This window comes from Prinia subflava, chromosome 1 (assembly GCF_021018805.1).
Source record: "Prinia subflava isolate CZ2003 ecotype Zambia chromosome 1, Cam_Psub_1.2, whole genome shotgun sequence".
Taxonomy (NCBI): Eukaryota; Metazoa; Chordata; class Aves; order Passeriformes; family Cisticolidae; genus Prinia; species Prinia subflava.
In genome coordinates, this window is record NC_086247.1 from 49341021 (window position 1) to 49355268 (window position 14248).

General features: G+C 39.2%; 1 protein-coding gene across 1 annotated transcript in view; it reads left to right on the forward strand.

The window, feature by feature from the left end:
• EMILIN2 (elastin microfibril interfacer 2) overlaps positions 1-14248 on the forward strand; it is a 37425-nt gene that overhangs the window by 8743 nt on the left and 14434 nt on the right. The window contains exons 3-4 of the mRNA XM_063395881.1: positions 5271-5446; positions 7218-9155. Coding sequence (XP_063251951.1) covers positions 5271-5446; positions 7218-9155 — 2114 coding nt within the window. The remainder of the gene's footprint in view (positions 1-5270; positions 5447-7217; positions 9156-14248) is intronic.

Sequence of the window (14248 nt, forward strand, 5' to 3'; positions counted from 1 at the left end):
AAAAAAGGTTTGGTCAAAATATGATTGCATTTAATTACATCTTCTAGGTAGTGTTTTTAGGTGGTGTCTGTATGCCACTTCTTTGCTCCCATTGCAGTGTATTGGAGATTTGCATGAGTGGGACTATGTAACTAAAGTATAACTGTATAAATATAACTACCAGACGATGCAATTTACAAAGAATGTGTCTACATGCAATAAAAATGTTAAACAGTGTAGATTTGATATCCTCTATTTTATAAAGACAGAAATTTGCAGGCTGCTGAAGTCATGGGACTTGTTCCAATCACTACAGAATTTTGGACCAACCTCTGAGCTCTGTGCTCAGAGTAAACATTTTATATTCTGCTTATGTAGAAACATGCTGATTCTGTGGTCCCTTCCTCGCAGTGAGGATGTGGTGGCACTTATCTCATTGCATTTCCCAAAAGGTTGAATGTTAATATCCAGTTACAGAGCTGAGCCATATGTTTTCCCACCAATTTCGTCCAAATGTTTCTGATCTGTTTTATCGCTATTAGGTGACATTCCAAGTATCAGTGTTAACCATTTCCTTCTGTGGCTTAGCACCATGAGAATATCATAGCTCATTCCCTAGTCAAAATGTCCAGCATTTGCAGCAAACATGACGTTTTAATTAAGCATTTTCTTATGGAAGTACTTCTCTCTCAAAGACGAGGGATATTTGAGTGCTCTTGTCACCCTGTACAACTTCATTTCAGCTGTGAAACACTTAAGACATTAAAAGTGGAGGTTTGTGATAGTGTTCTGGATGTGTTTTCTCATTTGATCAGCATGTTGAGTTCATGGTGAAGGTAGTAGGCGTGGGTAGTTACAAGCCTGTTGTGGAAAAACTCCTAAAAAACAGCTGTTCTTATGTTCTCTCTTGCAATGAAAGATTAGAGACAGCTGATATTAACCTTTATTCATGCTTTATAAAAGAATGATTTCAGTATTTAGCCCAATTCTTCAAGAGATTATGACCATCATCTTGAACTTGAAGTCCACAGGAGAATGGAGTGACTAGGCACAGTAAATGCTGGTGTGTTATATGCAGCTTCTACCCACATAAGAAATTACTATTTTTTAAAATAGTTTTGAAGTATACTTGTAAAAATAACTGTGTTTATTAACACGCATTTGAATAGCAGAAATCCAAGTCAAACTGAGGAAGATTTGATGTTTTACTGGTTTTAAATTGCATTGCAGCATATAAAGTGAAGCCTGAATTTTTAGGACACTTAGGAAAATTTGTGGACCCTTTTGACAAGATTGCCTCACTAGATAACTGTAAAGATTCACACCTGCCAGATAAAGGATGTGAAACTTGATGTTACATTTCAACCATGCATCTTTATCCAGCTTTATAGAGAAAGAACATTATATCTCTCAGGGTACCCTGAGTGCATTTTGTGTGTTTTGCATGTTTGTGATTGTATATTATGTGTTTGCTGTGACTATGAATGAGTAATTGGATTCAGAATACTGTAGATTTAAATAAAGACATGTTTAATTTGTATATTTTGATAGTTCCCAGTCCTGTGTCTTCCACATACATAGAATGACAAATCAGGGATGTGGTCCCTAGCAGAAATTTATGGTTTGTTTTATTAGAAATGTAACCAACAACATAATTGTGTTCAGTGCTGCTAGACTGCTGTATCCTGGCAAAATCCTGGAAGTCTCCAGCTCCTCCACTGAAATTCCCTGACTGAGCAAAGTTCTGACTTTAGAAAGCATCTTGTATGGCTGAGAATCTCTCTGGGGATGGGTGCATGATGGTGACTCACTTGTCACCAGCTGGACGGTGCTGTCACAGTGATGACACTGCTCCCTGCATGGGCAGCTTGCACAGCAGTTGTGCTTGGAGACTGTCATTGGTAGAGAAGCTGGAGCAGTGAAGCTGTGTTTATAAAGAAATTTTTGTGTGACTGGATTCAAATTAGAGAAGTGCTAGTGTAAGTTCCTGTTTCCCAGCCTTACATGACTAGCCTTCCAGGAGGAAATGAGAGTAGCTGTGTGATTCATTCAACTGGACTGGGAATATAGAGAAGCAGTTCTTGGTAAGTAAATCCCAGTTGAATTTTTCAGCCATCCCTGAGTGTAGCTGTCTTGTTACTGCAGTTCAAAGTGTAAATATGAAAGCTGTTCTAGATCTAGATTTTCAAATGTTCTGATTCTAGCTTTTTTTTGGCTCTAGGAGAATTGTGATTTATGATTCATGTTAATCTGTATTTAATATACCATATCTGAAAACAAAACTGTTCCAATTTGTGTTGTTTCAAATTTGAAAGATTTTTTTAAGAAGTGGACTGCTTTCCAAATTTTTTTTTAATTAAGTTGTATTCAAATATTTTATGCCTATTAGGATCAGGAAACTATAAAACAAAGAAGAGTGAGAATGTGAAACATGCCTGTTTTTTATTTTTAAGATGGAGTTTGGAAAAGTTTTAAATTTTTGACATTGGAAAAATATTAAGCTTGATTTCTTTTTATTTGTTTACATTCTTCTTTTGTATTTGGTTGTGTCTTATGATTTTTCCGACTGTTGAAGTCATCTGAAAGTGTCTGTATTGATGGATATGACTGCAGAGAAGGTGTTCAAAGACAAAATTGTCAGAAATATGATGGAAAATCCTCAATCTGTAATTTGAGCAAAGAAGCACACAATTTGCATATGAATAGTTCTTATTCATTTTATAACATTAGTTTCAGCTATATTCTTAAAACTTTGTTGGGAAAAACCAGAGATTTGGCATTTGAAAGTAAAAAAAATGCTGTATTTTTCAGGCAGGGGTTTGGCCCTGAAAATGAAAAGAGGAACACACACAAAGTTAGGAGCAGTTTAGTGTTTTATGGAAATCATACAGAAGTATGTACAACCATTTCCGGCATGGGAAAACTGATCTGGAAGTTCAAAGTTTGCATTTCAGTAATGTGGTGGTTGTGAGAGAGGTTGTAATGACTCTCAAAACCACTTCAAAACACTAAAGCATCTAGCTAATCCTGTTGCTCCTGACTCTGGCAGCTAGCTGTAAGGAAAGGATTCAAACCCAAATTATCTACACAAGATGTGGTTTAATACTTTAGATAAGGGAGAAGGAAAAGGAAATTCCTGGGTGGCCGGGATATTGTTCTTCCCAGTGGTGCCCTCTACATTGCTCTCCACTATTTAATTTTTAAAGCACTTGACCATGGGGATTTCTGTACTTTGTAAACAGGATTGAGCAGATGTTTAAGTGAAAACTATAGAAGAAATTATGAGCTGGAGTGCAGTCTACAGCTGTTTCATATATGGTGTTCAGAAGGTATGAAAGGATTGGAAACCCTCTCTGAGTTTACATGCTCCAAGTTATGAGCAGCTCCTAGACAGAGATACAGCACAGCCTGATCCTGCCTTCCTATGCAGATCCACAGGAGACTGGAATCCAGACAGGCTTATTAAGATAAACTGCTTTGGCCCAGAAACAGTTGAAAAAACTATGATTGTCTCTAGTGAAAGTAGCTTTTTCCCCTTAAATCAGAAGTCAAAGACAAAGTGATAATGCAAAACAACACTGAGTGTGTCCCAGGTGCAGAAATTAGACTATATTGTGGCAGAATTGGGACGGATACATTTGGAAAAGAAACAAGTTCATAATTAGTAGTTAATATATTTTAAGCACACTTCAAAAGCTTGTTGACCAGCTTACCAAAAAGGGACAGCAAATGGCTGTCAGATGGAGGACATGATATTAAAATTATGTATCTGAAATATGGTGAATAAAAGAATGTTAGAATTATTTCAGCAACTATTTGCCCATATGGCAGGAGAAGCTTTGAAGGGTAACAGTAAGTTAACTCCCACTCTTTGACTTTCAATAGAAAATGTTTCACAGTCTGTGTAAGATTTTTTTTTTTTAATTTTTTTTTTTTACTAGTAAGGAATTTCCCAAATAATTGCAAGGCCGTGTTCAATGAAATAGATGGTTTTTGTGTGATAGCATGGTTGCTTCTGGTGCTGTTCTGTACTGTGTTCTCTCTGTCCCAGGATACACGCCCTGTGAGCTCAGCAAGGCTATGCCTGAAATCTATTACAGAGCTCCTGTAGATTCCTTTGCTGCTGTCCTGCATTTATTCTGCTGGTTTTAGGGACACCTCAGCTGTGAAATGAGCCTGTCATTCATTAATGGATGCAAACTGCTCTAATCTGAAATAATCTTAAGGAAAAAAGATCTGAAAAAGCCTTAGGGAAATTAGAAGCATGATGCTAGTTTAACTGAGAGAAAGGAATTCATGTGAGAAATTGGAATGACTTTTTTGTTTCTATATGTTCCAAGAATACCATTTTATAGAGCTCAGGTGGCAAATCCCTGTTTTACTCATTTTCCTCATCTCTCAATCCAAAATGAGCTGTACCTTAAATTGATTTAGTTCTTATCTAATAGCATAGGCTCTGCTTATGCTCTGGTGGGATAGCACAGTGTCTGACCACAGCTGAATATGTGGGATGTTTCAAGAGAAGCCATGGAAAAGTCTATGGTTAAAGAAAGTTGCACAACCAGAATCAATTTGTCATTTATTAACTTCTGAGTGGGTAATCAGGGAAGCTCAAGGTTGAATGTACATAATGTGTGCATAGGTTTGTCTGCCGGATCCTCTTCAACTTAACTGATGAAGTAGGAAGGAGTTGATTCCTTTGTTGTGTTTTTTGTAGTGTTGTAGTGAAAAATGAAACTTTGTAGTGTTTCATCTGATTCTTTCTTTCATGTCCTTGTCTGACTCACACTTTTAGCATTTTATCCTTCTCTGAAATCTTTGACTGTGCCATACATATGGGTTCTGAGGAATGGTTTAAGTGGAGACTGGAAATAGAAATGGGGCAGAGCAGGCAGAAGCATTTTTTGATGTTCAAAGGAGCCCTGGGGAGGGGTTTCAAATGAAAAGTTAAGGGAAAAACATTTTGAATATATAGAGTAAGACACTGGTGGTCACTGTTGCTCTCAGCAGTGTCTGATGGGTTGTACCTTCACTTGCCAGAACATTTTATTCCTCTGCTCATACATGAAAGCCCCTCTTCCACAGCTCCCTATCATGACTCTGTTGAGTGGAGGCAGCTTTAAAACCTAGACAGAAACATTTGTTTGTTTGATGTTTAAGGCAGAAAATGAATAATGGCCGTAAGTATTTGATTTTCATTATTAAAACCCCCAAAATCTTTTTTAATTTTAACTTTAATCTAAAAGGCAGCCTAGGTTATGGATTGTTGAAAAGGCTTTCTGTTTTGGCAGATACCGAACGAGTTTCAGACCTCGGTACACAGTTGCATATAAGACAGTGACAGAGCTGGAATGGAGGTGTTGTCCTGGCTACAAAGGGGAGGACTGCAGGGAAGGGCCAGCAGAAAAACCAAACACTGCTCGTCGTCCCACAAGGCCAGTGAAAGCTCTCCTGAAGAAAGGCACAGGTAACTTTTTGTTTGAATGTTGGTATGCACAGTCATGTCTGGTTCCTTGTTTCTTCTTCTAAGGATAAGAATCATTATGGTTTCTGTTGAACTCCACTGCTGACAGGTACAAAAGCCATGTGAAAGACTCTGTGCAGTGGGAAAATAATAGACAATAGCAGTCCTGATACAGAGAATTTCCTGAAGAAAAACAGAGGAATGGGCTGTAGAACACTGGCTGGAAATGCCAGCTGGCTACTCATAGTTCCAGAAAATCTTTGGGTTAAGACTGTGGATTTTGTAAGAATTTACAGGGGGATTTTTTTTGTGGTTTCTCCAATGTTAAGGGAAAAAAAACCCCTGCATATTACTGAAAAAAACCCCTGCATATTACTAAAACAAAACCCCCAGATACTAATTTTGATGATATATAAGGGTTCCTATCAGTTTCACAATGTTTTGTTTGATATTGAGAAGATTTTACAGATTCACGTTAGATTATGTGCCTTAATAATGAGGAGTAAGGGAATAAGTATGGATAAGCCTCAACTTCTGAAAAAATATCTTGTGTAAGATACTGTCTTCTGAAAGGGCAAGAAGGAATGCTGTTACTGCCATATTATGCTTTTTTCATTTAGAAAAAATGATAAACAGATGTTTCCTTCTGAAGGAGTTTTTCCAACATAATTGGAGATTAGTGTCATATATAGCACTCAGTCAGATTTCCACATGTGTTTTCTGTGTGGTGGAATGTATTGAATGACTAGACTACATGGCAAACTAGTCCCACAGATTATACACCTGCTTTAAAAACAAGCTTTTTAAGTATTTTGTTAGCCGACCTAAATTATTGATTCCAAAAGATTCCAATTCCAAATATAAAACATGGTGATATCTGTATCCATCTTCTCTCTTCTAAACAAAATTAAAAATTACTTTTGATTTTTCCTGCAGTTTATCCTTTCTGGACCTCTGATAATGTTTGTTTTCTGGGTCTTTGTCCTGCATTTTCTGCAATTGTTACACATTTTATGTGAAACTGAATATCCAGATTTGTACATGGCTTTGTAAATGAGGTCTTATTAATGACAAGATTCAGATTCATTACTTGATTTTTGATAGGTAAAAAGCAGATTGCAGCTAAAAGTGTTTTCTGTCTGATCTTCATTCAATGAGGATAAGTTATTTTATTCTAACAGTTTTGAATGTGTAAATTTTATGCTTTTGTACACGTTTTAATTGCCCACTGAAACACCTGCCAAATAATTAGGTATTTGAGAAGCAAGAGTGATAACTGGAGTGTCTTGCAGAGCATCACGTCATATATGGGATGTATATTTGGACCCCAGTTCAGTAAAATACTGAAGCACAAACTCACTGCAGGCACATAAATGGCTGCTACTGAAGTTTTCAGTGGGAATTCAGAGGCAAATTATTGTTATAGGAGATGCAGTGGTTCTAAGGTGATTGTGCTGTGATGTGTATGGATGTGTACTGGTCTGTTAGATATGCTGTAGCTTAGATCCATTGCTGAACAGGAGGGGTGATTGCCAGTTTCTTTATGGCCACTGTATCTTGGCTGGAACTGGTCACTGTGCTAAAACTTTTAGTTCTGAGGGTTTTGATAATGTATTAATTATAAACGACTGAAAACAAGAACAGAAAAGGCAACAAGCATTAGGCAGTTTAAATCATTATTTCATTTTAAAGAAAAGTGAAGTTAACTGTAGCTGATTAAAACAGATACCACTGGGAGTATTTACATCCACATTTTGTTGTTTCTGGGAAACAGATGCAGAACCAACAGAAGCGCCAGAGCCTTCACCATATGAGAAGAGAATGCAGTTTCTTGAGGATGAATTGTTTAGACTTACACGGTCAGTGATTGAACTTCAGTCCTCCGTGGCAGGTGTGAATGAAAACCTGAAGCTGACTGTACAAGAAGATGCTAGCAAGATGTTGGTCACTTGGCTGAACAACCTTTACGACCGCCCGGAGCCTGACAGTGCAGTTGGTGGTGAAACAGACACTATTCAGCTGCCAGGACTCCACAGCAATAAAGATCAAAAAGACCCTTTTATTGATTTGGAAGTGGAAGATATAAAAGCTGAGCTAGCTGAGGTCAAAGAAGCCTTGAAGATGAGGAATGATGAGCTGGAGGAGCTGAATGGAAAAGTAAAAGGCTATGAAGGACAATTAAAACAACTGCAGGAGGCGGCACAAGGACCTACAATAACAATGCCCCGTGACAATGTATATCAGGACTATATAGACTCAAAATTGGAGTCCTTCAGGCAAGAAATAATGGAAGAATTTGAAAAGAAAATGGCAGATCTGAAGAACTCCTGTGAATATAAACTAGAGGATATTCAGCAGCAGTATGATGACAGCAGTGAAAATAACTGTGTAGGGATAATTGATGTTATAAGAGGAAAAGAGAATGACTTGAGGAAAGAAATAAATACTCTCCGCACTCAAATTCCATCAAACGACTCCAGTTGTTGCAAGAAGGGTGAGGGAAATGACTTTGACCAGCAGATGAAAGATTTAGATAAGAAGATTGACAGAATTATGGAAGCACAGAGAATCTTGAATGTCAGAATAGATAATGAAATCATTCGGCTGTCGTCTCCAGATCTAGAGGACGTGTTTGGTGAGAGGCTGGAGGAGCTAGATGCGAGGATGAATATCACAGAACGAAATGCTGAAGAACACTGTTTTTACGTTGAGGAGACTCTCCGTGGCACTATCGCTGCTGAGGTGGATGAACTGAGAGACTTGTTCGACCAAAAGCTGCGGGCACTGGAGGTTAGGCTAGGCGGGACTATTCTGGAGCTTGCCAACACCACGGACCCAGATGGGATGTTTGTTAATCCTGGGCCCATCTTGCCCAGCGATGCAGGATTTGTAAATGAGCAGTTTACAGCAGAGATGAGTTTCGTGAAGGACAAACTGCTGTCGCTTGAACAGCTCTGTGGGCAGAAATGTCAGTCTGCACCACGAGGTGCGGAGGACCTTCAGAAACAGCTAGAAAATTGTAACAACAAGTACAATCACTTGCTTTTGAAAACAGAGAATAATTCTGTTCTCCTGCAGTCTCTAAATAGCTCCCTTAATGAGAAGCTCAACTTCATTAAGGGTAACCAACGAGACATCCAGAAAATGCAGAGGGACGTACGCGTATTCCGATACAATCTAAACGCCATTGATAAAGATATGAAAAATCTTCAAGATGGCCTGAGTAGCTGCAGGGAGCAGCTTCTGGGTGTCAATTCGACGTGCAGAAAAACACAGCGAGGTGTCTTCCGAAAAATTGATCAAATGCAGAGGACTTTTGCAAATCAAACTGCTCATTCCAGTGAGAATTGTTGTGGTGAAGTGAAAGACAGACTAGAACAATTGAATGACCATATCCTGAATGACCTTAGCAAGTGCAAAGAAAAGACCCAGGGTGTCCAGGAGGGTGTTTCAGATGTTGAGAGCAGAGTCTCACATGTTGAAAAAGTCTGCGGCAAGCTGGACTCTGTTTCAGAAAGCTTGCAGAATATAAAAGAAGGTCTGAATAAGCACGTGAGCAGCTTATGGAACTGCATCCGTGAAATGAATGGAACTATAGCATCTCATTCCACTGATATTTCTGGCCTCAAAAACTCTGTCCAACAGTTTCATAGTCAGGTTTCCAAAATCACCACAGACATTGAAGGCGTGCTGAAATCTCAGCCTGACACAAGTAAGTTTCTTGCCTTTTTTTTTTTCTTAACTTTTTGTTTGTTTGTTTTTCAACTGGGTTTCCTTTCTGAAACTCTTAGAAAAGAACTAAACAAGGGAGGAAAAACTTAACATTACACAATTCCTACTTTGTTTTTGCAGTGACTCTAATTTTGGCTCTTTGCTCCAGAACACCACAGAGTACTTTGAGTGCTTTTAAAATTATTCTCCAAAAAAAAAAAAAGAAAAAAAAAAAAAAAAGGTCTTACATGTTCTTATGTTTTCTTCAAGCTAGAACAAAGAGAGTGGGAAAAGTAGTGTTTTTGAATAGTGATTTTAAAGTGAGTTTTAAGTAATAATTGTCTGTATTATTCCAGTTAATTTGATTTGATTTTTTTGTTTTGCTTTATTTTGTTGTTGAAGATTATTCTGTATTCCTCAGGGAAAATTGAAAAGTAAATAGAGAAAACTGAAGTCAAATGAATTCAAATTTATGATAAGACAGATTTCCTCTAAGTTGTGTTCTTAGCATGAGTTAATGATTATAATTCAGAACCAACTCTTTGATCTAGAAGTTTCACAAATGAGCTCTGGCATATCTTGGCATGGCAGTGTGAGACCTGCTTCTTAGGTCTCCCAGAATGTTACATTCCCACAAGGTCATTGGCAGTACTTGGCACATTCCAGCTGGCAATGCTTTAGCACCTCAGCCAGTTCTGTTGGCAGTCCAACATGTTGGTGCAAATCTACCTCCACTTTGTTTAAAGTTTGCGTTAGAGCACATTCCCTTTGGCTCAGAATGCTGGGGAATGGGAACCTCAGCATGTTGGTCAGCCTTGCCATGAGGGTTTAGAGACCTTGCCAAATGCCACTCAGTTTCTTCTGCAGGTCCTGCTCCAAATTGCAGCAATGGGTTGTTTTTCTGAGAGCTGAAGTTTACAGAAGGAAGCTGAGTTCCTGTTTTCCTGTTTCTGCTGGCATGACGCAAAGTCATAGGAATTGGAGACTGTTTGGAGACTGCGCTCTTCAGTTGGTTGATGGTTCTGGTTTTAATTCTGTGCACGTATGAGATAAATAAGAGGCCAGTTTCTATGACTGGCCTAAAGTTAGAAGAGGTGCTGAGGGAGGAGCCTGTGTGCTGTTGCAGCTCATCGTGGTAAGGAGAGGTCACATGTGAGACTTGGGTGTTCTTTCTTAAATGGTCAAGTTGTGCCTCATGAAGGGAAAAATATCCTTCTTGCCCCAAGGCAGAGGCTTGAAAACCTGTGCTAGATGTGTTTCTTTTGTTTAATTGTTTAAACCAAATGTATAGCAGTACTTGACATGAGGTCAAGGTGAGAAGCTTTTGTAGGAAATTTAAAAAAAATGTTTCTCTTAACTTTAAAGGAGGAAGTGAAGAGGCACAGTAAATTTTGGATAATTCTTCTGCTGCAATTTTGACTTAAATTCAACAGGGTTAGGACCTTTACCCCTTGATCTTGCAGAAGTATCCCATTCCCCATTAAAATGGAACATGATGTATCTGTGTAATCCTGTTTCTCATCCATCTTGCCCACAATTAGCTAGCACTAGGGGCCAACACTGGAGAACAGTCCAAGATAAATACAAGTAGTAATCTTTCTTCCGCTGTTTGAAGCAGGTGTTCAAATGATCTCATGGTGAACACGGACCTGCATTTATCAGCCCCTGTTACAAGGTATTAAAGCATTAAAAAGCCTCTGCATACCTGGGTTTCCATAAAATGATACCTTTTCAGGGCAGACCCCTCCATCCACCACTGGGTGTTAAAGGCCTGTGGAAGGATGCTGCTGCTGGGTCTGGGGTGCAGGCACTCTGAGCATCCCTTGCTGCTCTGGGGTGCCTCTGGCCTCTAAAGGATTCATGAAGCACACACTGCAGTTCCCAAATGTTTCCAATTACAATAACACTGTCTGGCACAGCAGCCTAAGAAAGTTTTGATGGCAGGAGTTGCAGAAAGATTTTGGCAGAAGAGCCTTTTTTGGAAGTGATTTTGGGAACCCTGTTACGTGAGTTGGGGTATGGCTTTAACTGTTTTTACATCTGTGATCCACAGCATTGTCTCCCATACCAACATTATTTGACAGGAAGACCTGGACTTGGATCAGTGGAGAGTTTCTTGTGCACAATTTGCCAGCATATCGTAGCATTCAAATGATGTCATTTGACTTCAGAGGGGCTGAAACAGAAACAAGTTGTTACTAATAAAGTTGTTGGGGGCAGTAAGGCAAGGATGTGTTGCAAGAAATAAAACATAAAATCTTACCAAGCAGTGTAAGCCCAGCAAAATCAAATCACCCTCATCTTAAAAATATGGCTGTATTTCCTTCCATATTTTTTATTCTGGGGTTTCAAATGTCTCAATCCAAACTAACAAGCCAACTTAACAAATGGCTGTGCATCAGATACGAACCCAGAGACCAGAAATGTATTTAATTTGTTGTAATTCCTGGCCGAGGTAGTGAAATGTCCTGCAGCACTCAGGGCAGTGGTGACAGCAGACAGTGGTCTGCTCTAAGCATTTAGGGAACCATGCACGATGTGCTCTCCAAGGTAAAATGATCCAGCAGCTTGTCATCCACATTAAATGGTGCTTTCCCCCAGCTCCATGTCTCATCCTCTAAGTTGTTCTCTTTGCACCCTGTTCCTCTCTGGGTGTTTGCTCTTCTCATGGCATGAAACTGAAAGCCATGTTGAAGTTGGTGATCTCTTTTAATGTACTGCCCTTTTGTATAAAGTTTTCCAGGAATCAAAAGTGGGTCTTGCAGCCAGATACCATGCTGGGCATGCAGTTTGCTTTGGTTATGGTTATTTGACCTGACCTGCAATTCCTATGGTCTGTGTAGCAGGGTTTTGAAACCAAAAGCAAAATGTTGTCTGATGAAGTTGTGGCCTAAGAAACCACATGTGTGCTCTGCATTACAGCATGGATAAAATGCAGCAGACTTTTTAATGCTGTAGTGTGAATAGTCATATAGTCAATTCCTCTGGGCTCCCCATGAGCTTGTGCACAATGCTGCTTTCTAACAGAATTGTAAAATCCCCTCGTGTCTATAATAAAATTCAAGTGAGGTATTTTTGGCTTCTTGTGAGAGCAGTCACAGATTCCTTTACTCTCTAGTTAGCTTTATGCACTTTGTTTCTGTGTGTTTTGGGGGCTGAGGAGAGCATGACAAGATGCTGGTGTGGGATGTGGTAACTACCTTGTCACTTGCAACAGTGATGACAAGCAGAGCAGCAAGGATGCTGCTGCTGAGAACAGTGTTACTGTTCCCAGCTGTGTAATGATCTCAGCTCTATCCTTTGCCTTCCCAGATAGATGGGAAGATGATGGGAAGATTGTGTTTGTGGTCTGCTCAGTCAGCAGTGTTAAAGCAGATCTCTATTCACATGTATCTGATTACTTCCACTTGAAGCTGAGCTTCAGGCGAGTGATTCTGGATTTAGAGTTATGGAGATGGGACAATTCTGAATATTGCAGTATTGATGTTGCATGCAAGGAAGCAGTTTGCTCAGGATATGGGATTTCAGCAGTTGATTGTTATTTAAAGGTCTAGAAAAACAAGCAGAGAAATGTATTCATTTTCCCAGTGTCATCCCAAATAATTGTCTTAATGAAGCTTAGCATAATTCACTCAAGCAATGACAAGTACAGACATCTCAAGGTAAAGTACTTTGTCAATTTGTTTTTTCAATTAGGTTAATTTGAAGATTTTAGTGGAAGATCTAAATCAATGCCTCTGTAGACAGAAGTTGTCTTACAAAGTTAATAATTTTGTTTAAAAATTCACTTTGATACTTTCAGGGTTTTTTTGAAAATCTTTATAAGGATTTTTTTAGTTTTAAGGTTTTTCTTAAAATAGTTTTAATCTGTATAAAGCAAACATTTCACTGTTTAAGCCTCTGCCTTGTGGGTGGAGTTCCTGAATGAGTTTCAGCCCAGCTTTGTGGTGCATTGCTTGTATGAGTTTCAGTTCTTATGATGGTTAAAAGTCAGCCAGCTCAGGGAGGTTTTTCCCTAGCAGCCGTATCTAGCAAACGAATGCAGGTGGTGTGAGACTATGACTTCAGACAGCCTCCCAGTATTCCTCAAGGCTTATGTGGACTTTTAAAGCTTTTGTGAGACTGAAAACAAGAGATGAGATTCACAAGGGTAAAATGCAGGTGTCGAGTAGTCACAAAACAGCACGTGGGTTGCCAGTGATACGTCTGGATCCCAGCCATGTGTTGGGGACAGTATCTGCACAGCTTGGTTGTAAGCTCCTCCCTAGAGGAGGAGAGTAAATCTCTCCTGGGATCCCCAGACACACAGCAGAGCCAGGGGAAGCCTCACACCACATCTGCTTCTCAGCACAGCCAGAGGGCTTAGCCCTAGCCAATGGTGAATTTGCCTAGGCTGATTTTGGAGTGTACTGAATTGAAATGCTTCATTGTGGGCACCACTTGGGGAGGTGGTCTCCACTGGGGACCTTGGCAAACATCTCTGGTGTGTGACAAGTTATATCAGATGGATTTGCAACGGGATGTTTGCCCATTCCCACAGAAACTCACATCCATCCCTGTATCTAAAGACATGTTTTGGTCTCAAAATGCAACTTAAGTAACCTATGCTGAAGTTTAATTTAGCATGAAATTCTGTTTATTCAGCTTGAAAAGCTGTCATTGAATCTGCTAAAATCTATACATTTGTAAATTCCTGTTAGTGTAAACATAATTCAGCTTTACTCTTGGGGTGGCATTGCATCCTTAAATGTCATCTAGGACTTCATTTTTATGAGTAAACCAGAATTCCCATAAAGGGCTTAGAACTTGACCAGATATACAAATGGAACCATGTCAGCGCTGTTCCACCCTGGTGTCATATGGGTTGGCTGCCCCAGTGGAAAAGTTTTTTAACGGTATCTCTTCTATTTAAACCATAAAGAATTTTCTGGTAGATTATATCCTTGAGTTCTGCCTTCATTGTCATAAAATATTAGTAAGGGAAATACTTGGACATTTGAGTTCGTTGCTTTTTTAAAACAAGGGAAAAAACCTCTTAAGCTCATTTACTGGTGTTTTTGGTGTGGATCGTTTTCTTTGTGATCGTGTTAATGG